The following is a 26,078-nucleotide window of genomic DNA, read 5'->3' on the forward strand; positions in this document are numbered from 1 at the left end:
AAATGGTAGGAAATCAGAAGCCGAGAGAGATTGTTTTAAGTGGGAGATATTACAATATCAGTTTTAAGAAATGGTAGGAAATCAGAGGCCGAGAGAGATTGCCTTAAGTAGGAGATATTACAATATGTTTTTTTGATGGTGTAAGCAATCAAGCAGGGAGGGAGAAAGTGACCGTATATTATCACTTCTCTCTCTTTTTTTTTTTTTTTCTGAGATGGAGTCTCACTCTGTCACCCAGGCTAGAGTGCAGTGGCGCGATCTCACTGCAACTTCTGCCCCTGGGCTCAATCGATCCTCCCACCTCAGCCTCCCAAGTAGCTGGGACTACAGTGCACGCCACCACACCCAACTAACTTTTTGTATTTTTTTTTGTAGAGACAGGGTTTCGCCGTGTTGCCCAGGCTGGTCTTGAACTCTTGGGCTCAAGTGATTGGCTTGCCTTGGCCTCCCAAAGTGTTGGCATTACAGGCATGAGCCACTGCACCTGGCCTATCAGTGAGACAAGGTAAGGGAAATTGAGATCCAGGAACCAAGTGGAGAGGCCTGCCTTAGCTGGGAGCACCCGCAGTTCATAACCACATGGGGAATGGCAGAGTGTGGGGGTAGACAGTTGTGGGGATGGGGCTGTAGATGGTCTTAACTGATGGCTTCTATTTCCTCAGTGAACTAGGAAGCAGCAGCAGCAGCTAAAGGTGAATGAAGAAGGAGGCGTGGGAGAGTTAAAGAGAGAGGAGAAAGCATGAAACAGTCATCTAAGAGGTCAGAAATGTAAAGGTGCACTTGATAATGGTTTTTAAGAATTTAAAGTGACACTAGTCAACAGGATTTTGTGGGATTTTTTCTTCTTTAAATATGTACAGCTACTTGGGTGCAAACACAAAATAGGTAAAGTTGGTTGTAACCAGGATTGGGCAGCCAGGTGAGTATGTCAGAGGGAAGAGCACAGGGGATGAGGGTGCGTGCATGACATCATTATGATGGTGGCTGTGGAATCTAAGCCAGGGCAGGAGAGAAGTGAGGACATGAGGTGAGAGACAGTGTGAGGGTGATAGGACCAATCCTAAGAGATTCCAGTGGAGCCAAAGAATTATTGGCATCAGAGAGCTGCTTGAGGGATGCAATGGAAAGATATGAGATGGCGTTCGAAGAGTGGGGTCTTAGAATTGAGATTTTTAAGGTGGTGGAGTTACTAGTAATGGCAAGGCTGATAGGCTGAAGTGAAGTGGAGGACAAGATCTTTTCAGGAGATGAACTCAAGGAACCAAGATGCCAGGGTGCTGGTGACTTGCCTAAATAAATACTGAAGCCACCAAGAATGATAACTCCAGTAGTGGTGGAAAAATAGTGAGCCAAAAGCCAAAATCTTCAGTGAATGGGGGGCAGGAACAGGAGAATGCAGGAGGAACGCTTACTTCAAAGGACCTAGAGGACTTCAGGGAGGAAGGAGGAAGCAGCAATGGGGAGCAGAGGCTGCCTGGCTCATCTTTAGCTCAGAAGTATGCAGGGTTTGAAATACAAAGCAAAACCAGCCACAACTTAGGGACAATCATGGAAACCAGTGTCCTGAGGGTGCATGAGATGCAATCTTCTTACTCCAGTAAGGGACTTGGACAGGCTGTGCTGCAGGATACACATGGCACCAGACGTGTGCGCGTGCACACACACACACACACACACACACAACCAGGCCCTCCTGGTGGCAGATCTGTAGCAGCGTTTTTACTCATAAAGTCAGCATGGTGCTGGGAAGCAGGCGAAGGGCCCAGAAATCAGAAGACCCCCATGGCCTCACTGCTGCCCCCTCAACATCACCACTGTGTAGCCAGTGCAGCCAGGGTCACTCACTTCATTGCAGGTAGGAAAAATAAGGCTCAAGGAATTAACTGGCTCAATGATAAGTGGCAGAGCCAGGAACGATCCCTATGACTTCTGACATTTTCCAACCCTGTACTCTTCGCACTAGCCGGTTTCCTCCAAGTTTCCCAAAGATCAGAGTTATCTGGAGAAACTTTGAAAACACAGATTCCCTGGACCACATCTCTGGAAATATGGATTCAGTAGGTCAGACACATGGCCCAGGAATCAGCATTTTAACAGTCGCCCCAGGTGATTTTTGTTTGTTTGTTTTTTTGAGACAGAGTCTTGCTCTGTCTCTCAGGCTGGAGCGCAGTGGCGTGATCTCGGCTCACTGCAACCTCCACCTCCTGAGTTCAAGTGATTCTCATGCTTCAGCCTCACGGGCAGCTGGGACTACAGGCATCCACCACCATACCCAGCTAATTTTTTGTATTTTTACTAGAGATGGGGTTTGGCCATGTTGACCAGGCTGGTCTCGAACTCCTGGCCCCAGGTGATCCGCTCACCTCGGCCTCCCAAAGTGCTGGGATTACAGGCATGAGCCACCGTGCCCGGCCTGCCCCAAGTGATTTTTACTATGACAGAAGCTTAGAAATGCTGTAGATTTCCACACTGTCTTCTCGATTTATTTTGTGCAGTTGAGAAAATTCACTCAATTTCCCAGCCTGTGAACTGGGCACCAACACGATGACCATTGTCCTGCACTAGTTGCCTAATACCTCTTAAGTGCAGCATCTTAATTAAAAAGCTAGAGACCCAATTTTCCAGCTAATGGAGTAGAAAATTAATACCAATATAGTACCAGGGTTTGGAAGGGAGCTCTGTGTGGGGATATAGGTTTTGAGGAGATACCAATCCCAACTTCATCACTTACCAAACTGGAGTAAAGCCACATTATTTAGCCCTAAGCCTCAATTTCACCATCTGTAATATGGGTATATTTCATAACTACCTTAGGAGGTTTTGTAAAGCTTGGAAATATTGTGTAAAGGTCTGTGTAATATTTATACAGTTGGAGTTAATATGATAGCTGATGGTAACAGAAGTAATAATAATAGGAGTTGTTGTTATTGAGATTTCCTAATCCAGCTTGGATCATTCTGTAAACCAGACAAGGAGATCTGCCCCCAGAATGAGTGCTCACTGTAACACCCATTATCAGTGGGCTTGGGCAACCCAAGAGAGGCTGTTCCAATCAATACACTAACATTTGCTTTGTCCTCATGCCTCACGCCCATGTTGACACAAGTGCCCATTAGAGGATGGTGAGCCGCAGCAGACGCAATGGGCTGGAAAGAGGCGGCAGCACGCTGGATTTGGCACTCGAGGAGATAGTGTTTTCATCAATTGCAGGTTATTAATTCTGGGTTAAGATTGGATTGAGGTCATGTGCATTATCGTTCTTGGACCCACCCTCGGAAACAGTGTGGGGTTCCCAGCTCAATAAAAAAGTTGATCAAAGCTTCACATTGATCTCAACTGCAAGTGCCACTGCCAGTAATTTTACTGTATGATTCATGCTGTGTGGTTGGGGAATATAGAATACCCTCTTCTCTAGAGAGGAGGGAAAGCCACACAAAACTGTTTGATTAAGCTCAACAATCGTTACTGAACTTGAGTAAAAGTTCTGTCTCTGAAATTCTAACTTACAGCCATTTCTTCCTTCTGAAAGTAACCAAGGTTAAGACAAAAAGAAAGGCTGAATTGATTTGGATCTTGCCTGCCTTTCAGGTAGCCACTTTTTACCTAATTTCTTCAATTGTTTTCCTAAATTACAAAGAGTAACAATAAAGAGTTATATACATCATAGTTTGTCTATATAATGGAAAGCTGTGCAGTTGTTAAAAATGGTGCTAGGATCCCTGCTGTAGACCTGGAAATATTAGATCGCAAAATATTGAGTGAAAAAAGGAAGATACAAAACTGTATGTTTAGTAGTAGTCCATGTCTGTAAGGGGAAAAATGCGCGCGCGCGCGCACACACACACACACACACACACACACACACACACACACACACGAAAGCAGGGAAGACATACACACGAAAAGTTTCTTTTCCTAAGTCAGGATTCCCCACTTTAGCAACATGACAATGATGAAAACTTCTGTTTCCAGTGAGGGGATATTCTTAATTTCCTTCTTTATGACTACTTATGCTACCCAGGTTTTCTTCATTAAATATATGTTTTTGGGGTAATTTTTTAAAATGTGAGAAATAACAAGGGGCAGCCCCAAACAGGGACTTCAGCACTCTTTGTAATGGTTTTTAAAATGGCAATACCTAAAGATCTAACATGGCCGAGCTCGGTGGCTCACACCCCTAACCCCAACATTTTGGGAGGCCGAGGCGGGTGGATCACTTGAGGTCAGGAGTTCAAGACCATCCTGGCCAACATGGTGAAACCCCGTCTTTACTAAAAATAGAAAAATTAGCCAGGTGTTGTTGGTGCGTGCCTGTAATCCCAGCTACTCGGGAGGCTGAGTCAGAAGAGTCGCTTGAACCTGGGGGGTGGAAGATGCAGTGAGCCGAGATCACGCCATTGCACTCCAGCAATGGGTGACAGAGCAAGACTCTGCCTCAAAAAAAAGAAAAGAAAAGAAAAAAAGAAAACATCTAACAGTAGAGCAAAAGTTAAATAAAATATGGTGTGTCATATACTGAAATATTCACTGGCACTAAAATTTCACTTTGAAGAATCTACAACACCATGGTGAAGCACATGTGACTGACAGGCTCTCTCCTTACCACTCTAGTTCTTTTCTTCCTGTATGAGGACTGAAAGGTGAAGAACTATGTTCTCCAACCCCCATGATGGTGTGGTCCCATAGGTGACCTGACCTGCTGAGCAGATACCTGTGCTCTCGCTGCTGCTGCTACCGGATCTCAGGCAGGTGTGTCCAGGAAGCCCAGGCTGACAGCTGTACTCCATCCCATGAAAGAAGCTGTAAGCCACTAAGCTTTTAAAATAAACCCCTTGCTACTTAAAATTGAAACAGATATAGGGGGAAAGTGTCTTACCTTATTTGTTTGCTTTCTTTCTAAAAAGTCAGGTGCAAAATTCTCTAACTACAGCATTATCATGGCATTTTTGAAAAAGAATAAAAACCTATACAGAAAAAAGATCAGCAGGAAATGCAACCAAAACGTAACAGCAATTGTCTTTGAGTACTGAGATTATAGGAAAATTTTTCTCCTTTTTAACATTTCTGTATTTTCCCAAATTTCTCTAATGCAAATATGTGTTATTTATAACTTTCAGAGACTTTTTATAAGAAATGAGCAACTGTCATTTGATTCCCTTCATGGATGTACAAAGAGGATTCTGTGGTCTCTCCCTTCCCCCTGTGTGTCCCAGTGTGGACACGCCTTGGCTGGAGGCCCTGCTTGTGCCAGCCTCTCTTCCTCTCTTCTTTCTTCTTTGGTTCCACTGTACCTGTTCTTCCTTTTCCTGTTTAGTATTGACATTCATGGACACATCTCGTTTTTCAGATAATTTCCTTCCTTCAATTCCTCCATATGAGATTAAATAATAATAAATCACAATAATAGTAAATAATGGTGATTACAGAAATAATCATAATCAAAGCAGAGACCTTTGGCCCAAGTTGAGTAACTAGTTTGGTTTATTCTGCATCCTGCATCCCCAGATGAAGCAAACTTTTGTCCTTTTCCATCTGGAGCTCTTAAAGTGGTGAGATCATCAAAAGGATTGACTGAAGCAGCAAGCAGAAAAGCACCTTCATTCACCAGATGCAACTGGTGAGTGCTGCAGGGGCCATGCAGGCGGCTACAGCTTGCAACCATCCAGCCACCGCGCCAGGGTGTCGGAGTACTGGCAGTACCGGGACCAGGTGGGCCTGTGGAGAGAAGTGAACAGGAAGGGCTCCTCAAAGTCAGAACTCAGGGTCTCCAGGGCTTCACAGCCCCACTCAGGCCATTTACACCTGCCTGCCTCTTGGAGCCTTTGAGTTTGCCACCTCTGCCGTGGGCACGATTCTGAAGGCTTTTGTGCATCTCCAGTGCTGTCTTCATCACATCCTGGCTTGAATACTGGTGCTTCCTCCATCCTAGTGCCCACATCAGCCCCCACCTCATTCCATAAACCCCACATGGTGAGATGAGGAGGCTGAACTGTGAACTGTGAAATTCTCCCCCAACCCTGCAACGGAAGTATCATTTGCTTCTCTGAAGTGAGCTTCAGAGAAGTTCCGTGACTTTCCCAGAGTCACATGATGAGTATTTGGCAGACCCTAGGCCTGCAAATAGAAACTTTGTCCCCTGGGCCAGGGCCCCTTTCACCTTTCCATGTACCTGCTCCACTCTTCACCTTCCAAAATTCCTTCCAACTCTTTAGCCCCACCTAAGTCAGCTGCACTGAGTTTCTCTAACCTTTTCTCCTGGTGCCTGTAAAAGTGATTCCCTTGTTCTGGGTCCCCATGCCAGCACCCAGACTTTAGCTTCTCCAGTCCCTACCTCCAGGGTGGGGAGTCACTCAGGCCAGCTGTACGCCATTAGAAATCCTGTTTGGTCATCCCACCCCTCAGTGGGCCGGTTTCCACGGGTCTTCCAGGGTAGGAGGTCCCACAGTGGAAGACAGGGCTGTGGACCTCTGGCCCCTCGTAGTTACAGAGTGGCAGGGAAACATACACACAGGTATTTTCAGAAATCCCAAGGCTCTCCATAGCTCAGGGCAGACATTGCAGAAGGGACTCCTTGGGGCCATATGTGGTCTTAGTTTTCTCCCTTCCTGTCTGCCCCAACACTGCAGAGCTGACCAACTGAGCTTTGGAGAACACGTGGCTGCCTGTTAGCTTAATAAGAGCTCCCTTCACTGGGAACCTCAGCAATAAGAAGGCCTTGATCTGCCTGGCTTAGCATAGCTCCACTCAGTGCCATACACTAAATAAATATGGTTTTAGTTCATTATGGCTTACTCTAAAAAATCAGCCAAGCTTTCACATTAACTGGAAACTCGGACCATATATGAAAGGTATTTCAAACACTCCAAAGTCAGTTAACATTAATAAGGGGACTTTCACTTTAAAATTACAATCTATTAAATTAGTGATGAAAATGGGTTACTGAATAAATAGTATTGAAATCAATGACTAGCCATTTAAAAAATATAAACCTGGGTCCCTACACCTCACTTTTTATACCAAAATAAATTCCAAGAAGGCCAAAATTTTAAGCATTAAAAACATAAAATCGTATTCTATTTTTAACTTATTTAACAAAAATTTAATATAGGGCTTAATTTGTGTGTGTGCCAGCACTGTTGTAATACATGGCTTACAGTTTTGGAGTACAAAAGACCTTTCTAAGAAAGAGATTTCACATAAATCCAGAAGCCACAAAAGAAAAAAACCAAGGGATTTGATTCTGTGAATCTGTGAAACTCTCATAGGATAAAAATACCATAAAATCAAAATACAAATAACAAACCTGAAAAAATAGTTTATGCAAATAAAATGAATAAAGGTCTAATAAGCCTAATTTATAAAGGACACATAAAAGATCAACATGAAGAAAAAAACCATTATCAACCCAATAGAAAAATGGACTAAGAATATAAGTAAACAGTTCACAGAAAAATAGCCAATAAACACATGAAAACATGTTCAACTTCCTTTGTAATTTCAACATGCAAAGCAAAACAGAATGACATCACTTTACACATCTCAATTTTCTAAAACTATACAGGTTTTTAACACCTCAGGCTGGTGAGCTGAGGAGAAACAGGCCCCTTCGTGCAGTGTGGGTGGAGGGGCCCCTTCTCCCAGTGGCAGTTTAGCAACTGGTCTCTCCAACGTTTAAATGCACCAAATAGTCTCAATAAATCCCCTTCAAGGGATTTCTCTAAGGTTACAATTGAAAGAACATAAAAGTTCTAAAAGCAAGATGCTCATGATAGAATTTTGAAACAGCAACAGCAGCAACAAAAATGGAACGAACTAAATTTTCTTCATTAGAGAACTGGCAGATAAACTACCTGCAACATCTATACAGTGGGGTACTAGCAGCTGTTACAGCGATGGCAGAGACCTTTAAGTAGTGATAATGCCAAGATTCATGAGCTCTATTAATAGCTGAAAAAAAGCAAGGTGCAGCTCAGTGTGGACACTGGGATTCCATGTGTGTTTTAAAATATCTATGCGTACATTTTTCTCTGATTTCTAAGAATATTAACACTGGTGACCTTGAGGAGGCTGCTGTTAAGAGGGAAAGGGTTTATTTTTCCTTTTTAAAGATAATAAATGGTAAATTTAAAAGTAAAAATGTTATGAATGACTTCAGGTTAGTGGCCCCAAATGCAGCCTCAGTTTTTCAACGAGCACATAGGGGATTTCCATTATGTGCCAGGCGCAGAGCTAGACGCTGGAGATATAGAAGCAGGAAAAACAATCTCTGATTGAATTTTTTAGGTTGGTGTGAAAGTCATCACAGTTTTTGCCATTAAGAGTAATGGCAAAAACCACCATTACTCTTAATGGCAAAAACCACGATGACTTTTACAACAACCTAATAGTTCCAAAGTACCTTTCTTGAAGACACAGAAAACAAAACAAAACAAAACAAAAAAAGCAACAACAAAAAGGCTCAGCCTCTGAGACAGACATAACCTTCTGGATCAGATTCTGGACAAAGTCTCTGCTGCCTTCAGGGCCCATGATTTATAGTAAGGAACACCACCTACGCTTCCACTAGTGAAATTTGTCCACCTGCAGGCCTGTCATTTCTCCCCCACCACCCTAGACTGACTCTGCTCAGAAACCCTGAGTCTGGACTCACTGGAGTACTGGATAACTGTCCTTTGGTTGCCTTCTACATAACCACAGCACAGGTCTTCTGTGTCACCCATCCCCATCTCTTTGAGTATAGCCTGGTGACCTGAGGCTTGGAATAGCACAGATCCAGGATTGATCATATTGCTGTGGCCACGAGTAGGTTATTCTACTTCTCTATGCCTTGGTTTTCTCATTTTGAAAATGAAGATAAGAATGCTCACAGCAGAGGGATTTGTGAGGATTCAATCATGATGTGCATATAAATGCAATCAGTTAAGAAATTGCAGCTATTATTATAGGATTTCCTCTATTGTAAGATATCTTCTATTCTAAGATTCACCAATGATTTAATAACAGCTTTGGGGGCATAATACATTGATTACAAAATAAAGCCTAGTTTCAGAAATACTAAGATCTGAAAAATTGTGCCATCTGGAACTTAGGAAATATGACACTCTTTCTAGATCTATCTGGAGATTACAATGTCCAGAATCAACCAGGCAGGTAATTATAAAATGTGGGACGGGGGGAGGAAAGGTAGGGGAAGAAGGAAGTTTGTGGTGGTGCAGTGTTCACTGGGTAGTGTAGGCCTGCCATCATAAACAGCATGGATGGAGATGGTAGCAGTGTAAGCTGGAAATGGAGGATTTTCATGCACTCCCTTGGTTCAGCATATCAGAAAGACACTCACACCAGCAAAATCTCCAAACTGGAAATTAGGCCAAGAGATGTGCGCACCAATCTACCCCCAAGTAGACATCAGAGAAAAGGGTCTGGCCATAATCCAAGTAACAGTGAACAGAGACAAGAAAAAGCCACAAAACCTGTCCATTTAGCAAATACTGAATATGGGTAACTCTGTCCTTATTCAAGGAAGGGTAAAGAGGATAAAGCTAACATGGGACCTACGCGGAAATATCACAAAAAGAAAAGGGGGCATCATAATAAAATTTCTTTATTAATATTTTTTTGAGACAGAGTCTCGCTCTGTTGCCCAGGCTGGAGTACAGTGGCACAATCTTAGCTCACTGGAACCTCCACCTCTCAGGTTCAAGCAATTCTCCTACGTCAGCCTCCCGAGTGGCTGGGATTACAGACACATGCCACCACGCCCGGCTAATTTTTGTATTTTTTTTTTAGTAGAGATGGGGTTTTGCCATGTTGGCTAGGCGGTCTTGAACTCCTGACCTCAGGTGATGCACCCACCTCAGCCTCCCAAAGTGCTGGGGATTATAGACATGAGCCACCGCTCCCAGCACATCATAATAAAATTTATTATGAAAATAACATACTGCAGGATCCAGAAGTAAATTTTATAAAACTGACATCCTCAATAAGATGTCACCAGATATGACCTTTGGAAAAGTCATAGGAGTTAAGAGAGATTTAAAAAAGACAATAGTTTGAATTTTTAAGGCAGGTGGATAAGCTAACACAGAATTGCAAAAAAATAAATGTAATAACCAAAATTCAACACCCATTCATGATTTAAAAAAAAAACTTTAACAAACTAGAGATGGAAAGGAACACAATCTGATTAAGAGTATCTCCAGAAATTTAAAACATCAGATGTAATGACACAATATTAAACTTCTTTACCTATGAGACTAGAAATGAGACAAGGATGCCACTATCGTCACTTCTATTCAATATTTACTGGAGATCCTAGCCAATGCAACAGGGAGAGAAAAAGAAAGAAAGGATATTGCAGAGCCAAATGTGAAAGATAAAACAATAAAGCTTTTAGGAAAAAAGGAGAATATCCTCAAGACCAAGGAATAGGCAGATATTTATTAAAATAACCATAAAGGGAAAGCAATAATAAATTAGACTACATTGTGACTAAGAACTTCTGTTTATCAAGACACTCTTGAGAAGGTTAAAAAAAAAAAAAAAAAGAGCCAGGCATGGTGACATGTGCCTGTTGTCCTCACTACTCGGGAGGCTGAGGCAGGAGGATCACTTGAGCCCAGGAGTTCCAGGCTACAGTGAGCTATGATAATGCCACTGCACTCTAGCCAGGGTGACAGAGCAAGGCCCCATTTCTTTTCTTTTCTTTTTTTTTTTTTTGAGATGTCTCTTATAAAAAAAAGATAGAAAGGTAACTCACAGAATGAAAGATAGTTGCAATACATATATCCAACAAAAAAACTTTATCCAGAATATATAAATATCTCCTACAAATTAATAAGAAAAAGACAGCACAATAGAAAAATTGACAAAAGATTTGAAGAGGCACTTCACCAAAGGGGATACATAAATGGCCAATAAACATTTGAAACCTCATCAGGGAAATGCAGAGTAAAACCATAATGCAATACCACAACACAGTCATGAGAATAAACTGGAAATTACCAAGTGTGGTTGAGAATGTGAAGCAACTGAAATGCATAATTTCTGATGGCAGTGTACATTGATAAAAATCTCTTTAGAAAACTGTTTGACACAATATGCCAGATCTGAAAATATGCTTATCCTATGACTAGCAATTTTATTCCTCAGTAAAAACAATAGAAATCCTTTTACATATTCACCAAAAGATAAGTATAGACTGTCCACGGCAGCACTAAAAATGAAGAAACTACCAAATGCCCACAGATAGAGGAATGCATAAGTAACCTGCGGTGAATCCACACAATGGAATACTGTATAGCAATGAGAATGAATCGCAACCACACACAAAAACATAAGCAAATGCAACACTCAGTGAAAGAAGTCAGACATAGGCCCAACCACTTGTAAATTTTAGACTCTTCTAAGCAAATATCTGGCTAAAGAGGAAATTAGAGTTGCATTTATTTTGGCAATAAATATACAAAAATCAGTTAATGTACCAAATATATAAAGAGCTCTTTCAAATAATATAACTTGAATTTTAAAATAGGCAAAGAGCAAAGAAGAAAAAAATTACAAAACAATAGTAATATATAACAAACATGGGGGGAAACACCCGAATGGGATATGATAAAAGACAAAAGAAGATAAGACAAAATTGTTATTCACCTTTTTTTTTTGAGATGGAGTCTCACTCTTTTGCCCAGGCTGGAATGCAATGGTGCGATCTTAGCTCACTACAACCTCTGCCTCGTGGGTTCAAGCGATTCTCCTGTCTCAGCCTCCCGAGTTCCTGGGACTACAGGCACGCACCACCACACCCGACTTATTTTATTTTATTTATTTATTTTTTTTTTAGTAGAGACGAGGTTTCGCCATGTTGGTCAAACTGGTTTCGAACTCCTGACCTCAGGTGATCCAACTACCTCAGCCTCCCAAAGTGCTAGGATTACAGGTGTGAGCCACCATGCCCAGCCAGTTATTCACCTTTAAATCGCAAAAGTGTTGTGATTGGTGAAGGTGCAGTAAATCTACATTTTACTAAACGCTTTGTAGAAATATAAACAAATATGGGCCTGCTGGATTTCACAACATGCATCAAGAACCTTAAACGTATTGAAAAACCTTGTAGGAACTTAATGGATAGAAACAATCAGAGATTATCATAACAAACACAGATTTAGTTTGAAGATGTTCATCCTAGCTTTCTATATAATCCTAAACAAGATTTGGGGGAAAAAAAGTACAATTCAAGGCAATTTCTCTGATAATTATTTCCTTCCCTCTGTGGCCTTGAGGTTGTGGTTTTCTGCTACTTACCTTGGTGAGTCAGAGCCTTTTAGTTTTGGCACTGCACGTGCGCAACAGCCAAGATTTAGCCAAGATTCAGATTAGAGATCATGAGTGAAAGTCGTTAATACAGGCTACATAAAAATGTAAGACTTACCATGCTCCCATCCCTTCTTTTCCTTTTACAATGGTCTTGGCACATTTAATTGTCTTCTCTAAATTAGGATTCAGTAAAGCTGTGGGGAAAAGAAAATGGAAGATACCATCCTGCCATATGACAGTTAAGTTAGAGTGATGTCAGGGAAGGTACAGGGTACTCACATCAGAGAGTCTTCCAGTGAATTCCAAGAATAAATCTATCCTTAGATTTTTATTAGACAACCCTAAGGAGGTAGCAGGATGTAGTCATCCTTTTACCAGATCTATTGATTTTTTAACTTGTAATTCTTATAAAATTTTTTCCACTAAAATATATTGATTAGGCTACAGAGAATCAGCTGATGCCCAGGATCGTGATCTGTTCTAACCCTTCACTTAACCTATCTGGATCCTTGTTCCCCTTTTAGCCTCTAGGGATTTTTCTTACTTTCTTGCCAACTCAGTCTGGGACTTTAAAAGAATTTTTTTTTTCTTTGTTTGCATTCTACCTAATGGGAGAGTTTTTCAGGATATATAGTCCACCATATTTTCATCACAATACACAGTACCACCTCTATTACAGATAGAAAATTGTATGTGTCTCCCATTGGATTCTGGAGAGATAGAGATATAGATAGATAGATGATAGATAGATAGATAGATTTATAGATAGATATCTATATTTATCTATGTTTATAGATATCTATCTATCAATCTATATTTCTGCCTATGAAATATAAATTACAGGCCTACTGTATTTCTCTTTTTGCCTTGGCTACCAGGAAGCTCTGGATGACATTGAATGTACCATCATTTTAATTTAAATTAAATCAATTTAATTAATTTAAAAATGTTATTAACTTACACTTTTAATGTGTATGTCTCCCCAACTAGACTGTGATTGTTGTAATTCACTAAGGGCCCTGCCTGGCATTTTATATACATTATTCCATTTTATGTTCACAGAAACCGTAAGTGGTTGTTAATGTCCCCATTTGGAGGAGCTCTAGAAGTGACTTACACAAGCTCATGTCGTTCTTTTTTTTTTTGAGAGGGATTCTCGCTCTGTCTCCCAGGCTGGAGTACTGTGGCGCTATCTGGGCTCACTGCAAGCTCCGCCTCCCAGGTTCACGCCATTCTCCTGCCTCAGCCTCCTGAGTAGCTGGGACTATAGGCGCCCGCCACCACGCCCGTCTAATTTTTTGTATTTTTAGTAGAGACGGAGTTTCACCATGTTAGCCAGGATGGTCTCGATCTCCTGACCTCGTGATCCGCCCATCTCGGCCTCCCAAAGTGCTGGGATTACAGGCGTGAGCCGCCGCGCCTGGCCGCTCATGTCATTCTTAATGGCAGCAGCTAGGATTCCCACCAGGTTCCCACAGAGTTCCTGTGCCTTTTCCTCCTATGTTGCAGTCCTGCCTCTCCTTGAATCAGAGAACTTTCTTACTCCTCTCTGGAGCTAAAGGCCAATCATGGGGCCCAACACAGATAGGTACTCCCCAGGCCACATGAGAAGGCTGCAGGCCTTCACTCCAACCTCTCCACTCTGTCTCCTAAAGACCCAGCTCAGAAGCCACAGGCTCTGGAATGGTTCTCACCCATCAGCGTGGAAAGAGGTTTGCTCATTAGGGAGGATGCTGGGGTGCTTAGGCAGGAAGACCGCCTCAGATGTGAGGGAGACTTGGCCCAGCTATGTAGCCTCTTGGTTTAGCCCCAACTCAGGAGCCGCACTGCTTAGGTTTCCCTCCCAGCTCTACCACCCCACAGCTGTGTGGTCTTGGGCATATACTTATCCTCTCTGGGCCTCAGTTTCCCCATTCATAGAATGGGGATAACAGTACCCACCTCATGGGTATTTAATTAGATTGATTAGATGAATTAATTAGATGAATACTTATAAAGGGCTTAAAAGAGTAGCTGGCAGTTAACAAGCACAAGAATGGCAACTATATAAGGCCTGGCACTTAGTGGGGTGCTCAATAAATGCTCACGCAGTTAGTGAATCCTGGCAACCACCTCCCCTTGATCACAGGTACTTGGAACCGCCTAAGAGCAGTGGGCAAGCTCCCCTTGGGATGCCCAGCTCCTGTCTCCTCCCAGTAACCAGTTCTGCCTTTCAAAGTGGCAGCAACTGCCCCCTTGAAAAAGGGAGAGGGGTCAGGAGCGGTGGCTCACGCCCCTGTAATCCCAGCACTTTGGGAGGCCGAGACGGGCAGATCACGAGGTCAGGAGATTGAGACCATCCTGGCTAACACAGTGAAACTCCGTCTCTACTAAAAATACAAAAAATTTAGCCAGGCATAGTGGCGGGCGCCTGTAGTCCCAGCTACTCGGGAGGCTGAGGCAGGAGAATGGCATGAACCCGGGAAGCGGAGCTTGCCGTGAGCCGAGATCACGCCATTGCACTCCAGCCTGGGCGACTGAGTGAGACTCCATCTCAAAAAAAAAAAGAAAGAAAGAAAAAGGGAGAGGTGGCCGAGCGTGGGTGAAATCAGGCCAGCTGGTGCCCTCTGCTCCCGTCCTTCAGGCTCTGATGCCTGCAGCCTCCTCTCAACTCCCCAACACCTTCTCTGCCCATTTGGACAGGGGTCTCCATCACTCCATCCTAGGTTAGCCTGCCTGACTCCCCACAGCCTGATCTCACTGTACCCCCAGCAGTGCAATGCTCAGCCTCCCAGGGACCCACCCTGGATATGGCTCCTGCCACACCCTCTTCTTTGTAAAACTTTGTAAACTCTGACCATTTGGAAGGCAGGCCTCTAACACAGCACCACAGCCTCCAGTGCCCCCGCACGGAATGGAAAGAGGGACTTACCAGAACATGACATATGGCAGCGGTTCCTGCCATGGTCGCCACACCAGTCACTGCCACGCATCTGAAAGAGGCCGAAGCCAGTGTAGCCCTCACGTGTGTTCTCGTAGATGGCCATGGGGTTGAACTTGCTCTCGAAGTAGGCCAGGCACACCCCTAAGATGGAACAGAAGGTGTGTGACTCTGAGGACAGCTGGAGTTGGGGATGCTTGGCCAGAGAAGGGAGGGCAAGGAGGTGAGAGGAGGGAGCACTAAGGGGGGCCTACTCACAGTTCTCAAGGCTATAGCCCTCAAAATAATCCAGGCCTCCATCGTGGAGCTTCTTAGCCACTGTGCAACGCCCCAAGATGTAAGCACCACTTGGAACCACCAGGTAGCCAAGGAGGGAGAGAACCACGGATGCCTTCATCTTCTCCAGGCTCCTGGCAGGTCAGGGCAACGGTGGCCAGATGAGTGGGTGGAGTCACAGGGACACTGGTCCTCTGAAGGGAAAGAAGGGCACTGTGGGGGTGGGGGTGGAGCACAGTTCAGTGTCATCAGAAAAATGGGAGTCTCACCTGGTAAGCCATGACACTTCTTCCCATCCTAATTCTCTGCTTCGTGTCACTGCAAATCTGGGACACCTGAAACTCTGCCCCTTCTCCTCCTCTTAACCTCCTATTTTCTAAGGAAATTCTCTTGAGGCCCCCTCCCAACCCCAATTCTTTCCATCCAGCAAAACCCATTGGCTCCTTCTGGGTTTGTATCTCACTCATTTCACTCTGACGTTAGATACAGATGCTCAAGACCTTTCTTCCCTTTATTGTAAAAGTAGACTTTGGTGATTAAATACATCTTGGAAAACAGAAAAGAGAAATTAAAAAAAAAAAAAAAAAGCATCATGGCCCCACCACTGCAGCAGAACCACTACCGACCTGTTGAATTATGTCCATTACTGCCTCTTATGCGTCTTATTCCCAGTTGTGTCTTTGTCCTTTACACAGTCTTGTCCCCAGATTTTCTACAAACCAAACTCCCCTGAGTTTTTCCCTGCCGTCCATGCAATGAGACGAGCCCAGACCTGCCACATACTAGCCAGACAACAGACAAGTCATTTAGCTTCACAGTGCTTCTGCTTCCTTATCTTTAAAAGTGGGGTCACTTGGGAGGGGAGCGCACTCAGAGAATGGACTCTTGAGTTTAACCTTCTCCATTTCTTTTCCATTTTAAGTGGCTGCCACCATCTAAACCCACCGCCTCCTCATAGCAAGCTGAGTCATAGCCCAGCCTTCTCATCTCCAACCCCCCGGGCCAACTCATGCAGGTGGTGTTTTCTACCATGACTGAGGAATGTCCCCAAAGCAGGTACAAAATATCACTTGGAGAACACTGCTAATCCCCTCTTCTTACCACAGCAAACCCACACTTGGCTTTCCAAGCCCTCCATGATCTGGCTTTACCCCATCCACCCTTTATCAGGATGAATCTATTAAGTAAACTCAGAATTCTCATGGTGCTCCCTCTCTGGATGCCTCTGCACCTCCCCACTCCATTCTCCCGGGGGCTGTGCCCTCATGCATGGTTCTTCCCAATGCACAGGGCCCTACCATGCCTTTCCCCATTCAAATGTTGCTCCATCTTGAAGCCTCACCCCAGGTGCCAACTTCTTGAATCCTGATGGATCCTCCATAAAAGTTCCATTTTCCCTCTGAGCCCCTATTGCTCTCAGAGTCTCTTCCATGACACACTGCAGATGATTGTCCTGTTTTGTCCTCTGTCCCATTCCTCAGACTAGAATGTGCAATTGGAAATTGGAACTCATCTTCCTCCTGGAATACCCCATAGCCCCTAGCACTCCATCGTTATATATCAACTGGACAATTCATTGCACCCTCCTGTTTGTCACCGTTCACAGGTGCATGTCTTCCTGGCTGTATACACCTACACCAGGGGTTTTCAACCTTGGCACTTGGGCTGAAATATGCTTAGTTCTGGGAACATCCTGTGCATTGGATTGTTTAGGAGTACTCCTGGCCTCTAGATGCTAGTAGCTCTGCCTCCAAATTATGTCAGACAAAAATGTTCCTATGGGACAAAATTGCCCCCTGTTGAGAAATGTCTAACTTGGGCAAAAGTTAGAAATAAGTATATTCATGAATTAGAAGAGTCATACTTTCAAACGTTTGTTCAAACTCTCAAGCTGTATGGTTAGTTGCAGACATGACCAGTACACCAAATACAGTATCTAGGAGGGCCTTGCATTTAAGAGCTCCGACTTGGGAATCAGATTGCCTGGGTCCAAGTTCCAGCTTTACCCCTCAGTGGCTGAGATATCAGTGATCCCAGCAGTAATCTTAGACAAATTGCTCAACCTCTTGATTCCTCAGTTTCCTCATCTGTAACACAGATTAAAACAGTACTTAATTAATTGTGTTGATTTGAAGAGTAAGTGAATTAAATATGCACAGCACTAGATTTTACTCGTATGGACATTTTTCTTAGCTCTGGTTGCACCCCTGCCCTTTTATACCGATGTATCAAACCTGTCCATTGTGCACATGTACCCTGGAACTTAAATTATAATAATTTAAAAAAGTGAATCTCAATGCATGTTTCATTTCCCAACAGAGCAAACAACATTTTCTGGTAATGTCTGTCTTCCACAGGGCAGGCCTCATCTCAACTCGTAGAAGGCATACTGAGTCCTCTCCTCCCCTCTCCCCCAGAAGCCAGTTCATCAGGTTCATCAGGGTGTGCCATCTACAGTTCTTCCAGAACCTATTCGCCTCTCATCTTTTCTGCCATCATCCTAATCCAGACCACCATCATCTCTAAGGTGGAGACTTTCTAACTACATTCCTCTACTACATACTCCTCTCTGTTCCCCTAAACCCACTGCCCACACAGCAGTTGGAAAGGCATTTTATAAAGCATGTGTCCAGTCACATCACTAATCTCCAGTGGATTCCCCTTGCACTTTGAATAAGGTCCCAACTCCTCAACCTGGCTGACAAGACTTTCTGATGCAGCCACTGAGCACCTCTCCAGTCTGAATTTACATCACTCTCTCCTTTGTTCACCTTCACTCTGCCATAGTCACCTTGCACATTTCTTTTCCTTGAATATGCCAATTTCATTCCCACCACAGGTCCTTTGCACCAGCCATTCCTTCTACCTGGAACATGACTGCCCTGACCACCACATACGAGCTCACTACCTCAAAGAAGATTCCTTCATCACTGCCCCATCAAAGAAGACGGTCTTTATTTTCTTCATACCATTAATCGATATCAGGAATTCCATTGCTCATTTATCTGTTCACTTGCTTATTTTCTCTCTCCCATACCTGAGTGTAAGCACCAGGAATGCAGAAACCTGGTCTGGTTTTTTCTCTTCATTATCCCCAGAACTCAGAACAGAACCTAATACAGAGTAGGTGCTCAATGAAACTTTGTTGAATGAATGAATGAACAAAAACCTCCTCTTCCCAACTGAACTGTCATCAAATAAGCAATAAGTGAATTTGCTGATGAGCTTCTCCTGCAGCTGGGTATTGTCATGCCCGTTACCCTCCTGCCCACCATATACCCGCCTACCAGTCCACCAGCCCCTCCAAAGGCAGGCTTTTGGTGCCTTTCCAAGGGGAGGGGAAGAACAGCCACTGCAGCAGCTTCGACGTGTGTTGCAGGGAAGTTGCTCCACCTACATTTGGTTCCTTGGGTTTTTCAGATGCTACTTCATTAATCATCCAATTGTCTGCACCCAAGAGTTCTCCATGACATGCTCTTCTAGAATCCTTTCTCTGACATCAGTTGCTATGCACCAGGATATTCTGAAAAAGGGAGGGTCTGTCCCTGTCACATTTGTATTAGTTTTCTATTGCTGCTCAAATACGTTACCACAAATTTAGTGGCTTAAACAACACAATTTATTATCTTAAAGTTCTATAGCCCTGAAGTCAGAAATGGGTCTCACAGGCCTAAAATTAAGGTGTCAGCAGGGCTGTGCTCCTTCCCAAAGGCTTTAGAAGAGGATTCATTCCCTTGCTCATTGAGGTTGTTGGCAGAATAAAGTTTCTGCAGTCAGAGGGCTGAGTTCCCTGTTTCCTTGCTGGCTGTCGGCTAAGGGCCGTTCCCAGTTGCTGAGCACTGTCTGCATTTCTTAGCTCTGTTGCCTTCCTCTATCTTCAAAGCCAGCAAGGGTGAGTCAAACCCTCTCACACTTTGAATTTCTCTTGCCTCTTCTTCTGTCATTGTATCTTTCTGACCCTCTTTTCTTCCTCCCCTTCCCTGTCTAAGGACTCATGATTAGATTGGTCCAGCCGGACCATCCAGGATAACCTCTGCTTCTCAAAGTCTTTAACCTTAAACACATCTGCAAAGTCTCTTTTGCCATGCAAGCTAACACATTCAGAGGTTCCAGGGGTGAGTGTTACCGAACAAAAGTGATTCAATGCATTGGAAGCCAACGCTATGACACTGGGTGTTTGAGAAAAGGCTTTTTATTGAAATATAAATATTTAATTTTAAATATATAATCAATATATTGTCGATTTTCAAGGAGACAGCAGTGTCAACCTCAAATCTGTCTCCTGTGATGCAGTATTTTTATTAGAAAAAGTTTAGGGGATTCTAAGATTAGTAGGTGATTTGGTGGAAGAAAGGGAAGGGCTGGAAAGTCCTGGGTCATATGCAATTATCTCTTCATACTATTTTATGGGTCCCCTGGGCAATTTTGGGGAAAATTAGTATAAAGCACATGGTGGAAATTTAGTCTGTGACATCAGCAAGCTGTTTCTACCTAGACTCTGGTTGGCCATCTTGGTTCCAGCTGATTTCAGCCAGTTCTTATATCTCATAAGCAGAGGGAGTTTCAGTATTTCAGCAAGTTGTTTCTTTTCTTACCTGCCATCCTGCAAACTCAAGAATTTCTGTTAGTCATTGGTTTTTTTAACTCTTTGGGGCATGGCTTTATTAGGACACCTTTGGGAGATCAGTATTCTGCCTGCTACAGCATTCTTCTGGGCCCCCATAGGACTGCCTTCTAGGTAGGACTGCCTTCTAGGTGGAACAGTGGGAGAAGCCCTTATGTAGCTTTTCTCGTCACCAGAGGGCCATGGTCAAAGACATCCTCTCTTGGGGCCTGGGCATCTTCATCTGTGACTTGAGGGCATCAGACTGGATTATCTTTAAGGTCCTTTTCAGCTCCAAAAGTTAAGAGATATTGAGATGATTGAGGGCAAATTGGCCTTTTGAAAACACAGTAGTCTGTCTGGCTGACTCAATTAGAACTGGTAATTAGTCGATTAATTGAAAATTAATAATGTAAAGAATCATAAAAGAAAAACTAAAACCAGGCCATAAACGCTGAGGCTTAAATCCATACATGCCTATTTTCTCAACAGTCTTTAGTGCTGGCTCAGCTGGAGGCTGGTTGGCAGAAAACCAAGGTGTTTTCACAGAAATCAGTTAATCGAGAAACATTCCATCTGCAGAAACTCCCACCTCTGAAGGCATAATAGCGGAAATATTCTCCTCATCCACAGCGGTAGACAGTTTGAAAAAAAAAAAAAGGCCACAATTTTACAGTCTTCTCTGTATCTGTGCCCCTTGGCTTTGCAACTTAGCTGCTCCCATCAAGGGATGCCATCCACTCCCCACCCCAGGGGTTGGGTTGGCCTGTCTTGCTCTGACAATAGATCACAGTGGAATGAGGTAGTACTAATCCTAGGCCTCAGGAAGCCTGATGGCCTCTGCTCACCCTGAGCTCTGCCACCACCACATGAACATGCCTGGCCTCATCTTGCAAGAGATGAGTGGCACCAGTCACCCCTATTGCTACAGTGGATGACAGTTAACTGCCACACATGGAAGATCACCCTAGGCTGGCCAGCCCCCAGCTGACCATAGATACATGAATGATGACAGCCATGATCAATCAAGTCCAGTCAAGATAAGCAGAAGTGCCCAGTTGACCCTCAGCCTAGTAAGCAATGATGAATATTTCTTGCATTTAGCCACTGTTGTAAGTCTGGGGTGAGGAGGTTGTTACACAGCAATTGATAACGGACACATCCCCTCAGCTCCATGCTCTTGCTTTGGTCTGCGCCTCCAGGCAACCATCTGTCTGGGCCCCTAGCACACGGGCCATCTGCTCTGGAGCCTATTGACAAGCACCAACTGTTCTGCGGAATCGACTGGGCAAGCTGTGCTGCAATCACACAACTTCCAGCAAAGGTCTTATTCCCAGAGGAAAGGGAATTGCCCTTCTTTCCAGATATGACATTTACCTTTCCCAGAAAAATTAACCTAGGAGCCCTCATAGTGCAGGGGCCTCCTCAGGCAAAAACCCCAGGGTTTGCTGCCCTGTTATTTGCCCTGTTGAGTTACTGGGTGTGACTGGATGCAATAGGCTTTGTTACCAATGGGGTTTAGTGCACTGGCTGTATACACCGAGCAAACTGGGCAGAATCCTCTTTCTTAGAGCTATGGCTTATTATATTGGCCACATCCAAGCATGTGAGAATCCTTCTTAGACCCTAAAAAATGTGCTAGAAATTGTGGCAAGTGTTGGGCACATCAAAGTGAGCTCATAGCACAGTGTGGTACTTACATAGGTTAAAAAATAATCATCAGCAGCCCTGTAAGAAACACCATAAAAGAAGTCCATTCACAGTTCTGTAGGGGTAAAGAGAAGAAAGCCCCACCTGCCTAGGGTGCAGCAGGGTGGGGACAAGGAAGCCTGCACTGAGCAAGAGATGTGGAAATGCTATGGAGGATGGGCAAGGGGGCTACCAGCAGGGCAGGGTGGAGTGTGCTGGAGACAGCCCCCGCCCCTCTTTGGTTCTCTCTGCCCCCTGCCCACCAGCACCCCCACCCTTCAGTGCCTTTGGAGATACTGAAAACTTCACCTCCTGGAGAACAGAGAACGGAGGCTGACATTTGTTGAATCTTGTTAACATGTCAGGCATAGGGCTAAGGGAATCATATGAATTAGGTCGTTTAATCCTCACAATCCTCCCAACAGTTAACTATTATTGTGATTATTATGCACATTTCATGAGGAAACAACTAAGGCTCAGGAATGACTTGTCTAATCAGGGCAGGTGACAGGGCAAGGGTTCCATTCCAGAAGCTGTGCTCTCAGCCCCTGCTGCCTGCTCTCAAGAGCCATGATGCCACTCCGTGTGATACTCTGGGCACGCTGCTTCTTCCTCTCTTTGTCCTTTGCTCCAGTGGATTTCTTTCTACTTATTTATCCTGAAATTTGTTAAGCTCCCTGAATCTGTCGATCAGATACATCCATTATTTCTGAGACAGTCTCAGGAACTGTCACCTCACTCTACCCTCCATGTCTCAATGTCTCATATTTCTCATGTCTGTATCCCTGGACTGCATCCTGGATCATGTATTCAGGTCTACCTGGCAGATCAGGAATTCTCTCTTCAGGAATATTAAATTTGCAGTTAAATCCACGAATTGAGTTTTCCATTTCATTAATTTGTGGGGGGTTTTTTTGTTTTTTTGTTTTTTGGGATTTTTTTTGTTTTGTTTTGTTTTTATTTGAGACAGGGTCTCACTCTGTCACCCAGGCTGGAGTGCAGTGGTGCAATCTCGGCTCACTGCAACCTCTGCCTCCTGGGCTCAAGTGATCCTCCCATCTCAACCTCCTGAGTAACTGGGACTACAGGTGCATGCCACCATGCCTGGCTAATTTTTGTATTTTTTGTAGTGACAGGGTTTTGCCATGTTGCCCAGTCTGATCTCAAACTCCTGGGCTCAAGCGATCCACCCACCTCGGCCTCCCAAAGTCCTGGGATGGCATGAGCCACCACACCCTGCCTTTGTTTCATTAATCTGATTGTTCATTTTTATACATCCCATTTAGCTCTTTTTCCAATCTGCTTTTTCTTTACTCTGGTTTTCAACCTTGCTTTATTTTCTAGAAACCATAGTAAACACACATATTTTATCCTGCAACTTTTTGTTCCAATATGTGAGGTCTGCCATTGGGTACGATCTTATGGTCTATTTGTTCAGGCTAGCTGGTGGTAAAGACTTTTCAGAAGAAACAAAAATTCTTTCTCTGCTGTCACTCAGCGCCCAGGTTTAAGACAAGCAATCATCCTCGCAGTCCCCAGGGCAGGCACTAGCTCACATTGCATGAACATAGAGTGCTTTGGAGCCCCAGGTTTATAGGGGGTCTCCGGCTGGGTCCCACGTCTCCTCCCCAAAGCATCACAAGGCTGTGCCTTCAAGGCAAAAGCCAGCTGCGGTATTCCACTTACCTCTCGGGATTCCACTGTCACTGAATTTTAGGCTGGAGTGTTTTGTTTTTGTCTTTTTCTCATAAAATTTTTGTGCAGCATTTTTGGTTTTGTTCCACAGAAGGATCAATTTGGTTACCCAGTCTACCATACTATGAGACACAGATGTAGCATCTGACTACCCTGCATAAAAGAAACACCTTACAAAAATAATGCCCAGCATCTATTAAATACTTACGGAGTGCTACACTCTGGGCTGAGCCTTTTATGTCTCATCTTATGTAATCCTCACAGTAACCTTCTCAGCATCAGCTTATAGGTAAATATATTGAGCTCAGGGAGATTATATGACTTCTGTAAGGTTACAAGCTGCAAGAAACCAGTTGCCTCTACCCTGCTGCCTTGCTTGAGTGATGCCTTATATATACTATTTTGCAAGAGATTGCCTCTTTCAGATAATTGGAAATGTTTCTCCTTTTGTGTTGCATTTTTATTCTTAAGACACTTTCCAAATGCAAATTTAAACTAAAATATTAAAATACACGTGTTAAAACCATGTACCCTTAGATTCTTTTATGTTCACAAGATTGGATCGTTGTGGGGAGGAAGAAGAGAAGGAGGAGGAAGAGGAAGGAGAAGGAGAAGGAGGGGAGGGAGAGGGAGGAAGAGGAGAAGAAAGAAAAAGAAAGAAAGAAAAATGAAAGGAAGGAAGGAAAGGAGGAGGAGGAGGAAGGTGTACATGAGTGGCACTCTAAATTGGGAGTTATGGATTTTATCATTTGAGAAATTTTTGTTACATCTGGAATCAAAATATAACCAGTGCCTTAGGCTTTTCCATTGCAAGTAATAGGAAACCCAACACAAACTAACTAACTAACTATATATATATATATATATATATATATATATATATATATATATATATACAAACACACACACACACACACACAAACTCAATCCAAAGCAGACTTAACATGGCTGGATGCAAGAACTCAAAGCTTTGAGCAATCTCCTCTCCCTATCTCTCTGTTTTCCCTCATGCTAGCTTTATTCTCATGCAGGTTCTTCCTGTGTCTGGGAAAACTTGAATACCAGAGGACCCAGGATGGCACGCCCCTTCTACTGGCCAGCTTAGGTCCCCTGCCCCATACCCTGCCTGCTGCACGTAATCAGCACCATGACCTGCTTTAATTGGCTGAGTCTTTATCAAATGACGTCTACTGTAACTAAAAAATGATAATTCCTTAACTTGCTTGATTCGTTAACAAGTAAAAACTGCAGCCCTGAAAATCTCCAATATAATTTAATGAGTTCCTTCCAACCAGAGTGACAAATTGAAGAATCTGATTTATACTTTCAATTGAAAAGTGAAATTGGGAACTCATTCTGTGAGGGACACAGTGGTGGATCAGGCTCCTATCTTCTAGCTTCCTTACCTGACACAGCAGAGTGCCACTCCACCTTTCTTTAAGCCCTCAGATTGCTACCTGACCTGAAGGGGGCTGACTATGGTTATCACGGGAAGAGAGTGAAGGATTTCTGGAAACACAAGACCAATGGCCAGGCTTTCTGTGTAGAATGGAGGGCCATATCCCTACAGACCTAGAACACCTTTACATTTACAAAGTATCACATGCCCACAATTTTTTTGGATTCGTACAAGAGTGGACCTAGAAAAAAGCACAACAAATGCTCTTAGATCCATTTGACAGATGCAGAGAGTTGGCACAAGCAGGACCACAGAGCCACAAATCGGGGAGCCAGGCCTCGAACCCACAACCCAAACCCTGTGCTTGCAATCATTGAGTCCTTCGCCTCTGCTGATGGGCCCACACCCTTTGCATCCCCTTGCTACCACCATACACACATACACCCCCATGCCCCGGAGCCCTAAGCTTCAGATCAACAGGTGCAGGTGCCAGAACTACCCAAGGTTGGGATTATCTGGGGGCAGGGGATCTCCCCGAGGCTTCGCATGTCCAGCCACACAGGCAACTGCCTTCATTCATACTCCTACCCCCTTCAGGGTGAGACACAGAGAAGACGAAGTAATTAGGCTATGCGTGCTGATTCCAGCTCCAAGGAAAGGAAGTGATCACTTAGGCCTAGCCAATCAGTGACAGAGATAGGATAAGACCCCAGCCAGTGGCAGCCCTGGGCCTTGGAGGCTGGAATCATTTGTAAAGTGAGCTGTCTCTTCCTGTCATGGCTAACTGTAAGGATTTGTGAGCCTGGAGCTGTGATCACTTTTTCCATCATGGAGAAAGGGCCTGCCTGTATGTGAGGCCAATAGAAACGAAAACAGCAAGAGATGGAGGAAAAAGACTGACACCTGATGACATGATGTTGAACCTTTGGATCCAGCAAACTAAAGCCAGGAAATCTCCTTGTACTTGCCAGTTACTTGGGACAATAAATTCCTATTTTGTGTGGAAGCAGGTTTGAAAGAGTTTTCTGTCACTCACAACCAAAGACACCCAAATGATAACAGTTTTGTTCCCTCCCCAGCCTGTATGAATTACAAAGGGAGAGCTGTGCTTCAGATGGAGAAATCTGGAGGACACCCTCTGACCAGGATGTCAGGTAGTGGGAGAGCCTGAGCTTATGTGTCCC

At 43.9% G+C, this 26,078-nt stretch overlaps 1 protein-coding gene and 1 long non-coding RNA gene across 7 annotated transcripts in view; one reads left to right on the forward strand and one right to left on the reverse strand.

The window, feature by feature from the left end:
- LOC129532331 (uncharacterized) overlaps positions 1–18,506 on the forward strand; it is a 40,705-nt gene extending 22,199 nt beyond the window's left edge. The window contains exons 1-7 of one of the 3 annotated variants that reach the window (XR_008678024.2): positions 369–505; positions 663–759; positions 4,612–4,749; positions 5,506–5,617; positions 16,431–16,564; positions 17,866–18,035; positions 18,348–18,467. This is a non-coding gene — a long non-coding RNA (uncharacterized lncRNA). Of the gene's footprint in view, positions 1–368; positions 506–662; positions 760–4,611; positions 4,750–5,505; positions 5,618–16,430; positions 16,565–17,865; positions 18,036–18,347 lie in introns of those variants that run through there. The other 2 variants (XR_008678025.2, XR_008678023.2) reach the window with 2 other exon arrangements.
- The window catches only part of LYZL4 (lysozyme like 4), a 49,736-nt gene extending 30,703 nt beyond the window's left edge, over positions 1–19,033 (reverse strand). The window contains exons 1-6 of one of the 4 annotated variants that reach the window (XM_055381389.2): positions 18,796–19,032; positions 17,373–17,595; positions 15,491–15,721; positions 15,224–15,376; positions 12,428–12,506; positions 5,464–5,715 (exon numbers count right to left, since the gene is read on the reverse strand). In XM_055381389.2, coding sequence (XP_055237364.1) covers positions 5,646–5,715; positions 12,428–12,506; positions 15,224–15,376; positions 15,491–15,629 — 441 coding nt within the window. In that variant the 5' untranslated portion in view covers positions 15,630–15,721; positions 17,373–17,595; positions 18,796–19,032 and the 3' untranslated portion in view covers positions 5,464–5,645. Of the gene's footprint in view, positions 1–5,463; positions 5,716–12,427; positions 12,507–15,223; positions 15,377–15,490; positions 15,722–17,372; positions 17,596–18,795 lie in introns of those variants that run through there. The other 3 variants (XM_019023543.4, XM_004033918.5, XM_055381388.2) reach the window with 3 other exon arrangements.
- Positions 19,034–26,078: the final 7,045 nt, after the last annotated feature.

The sequence above is a fragment of the Gorilla gorilla genome, chromosome 2 (assembly GCF_029281585.2).
Source record: "Gorilla gorilla gorilla isolate KB3781 chromosome 2, NHGRI_mGorGor1-v2.1_pri, whole genome shotgun sequence".
NCBI classification, from domain to species: Eukaryota; Metazoa; Chordata; class Mammalia; order Primates; family Hominidae; genus Gorilla; species Gorilla gorilla.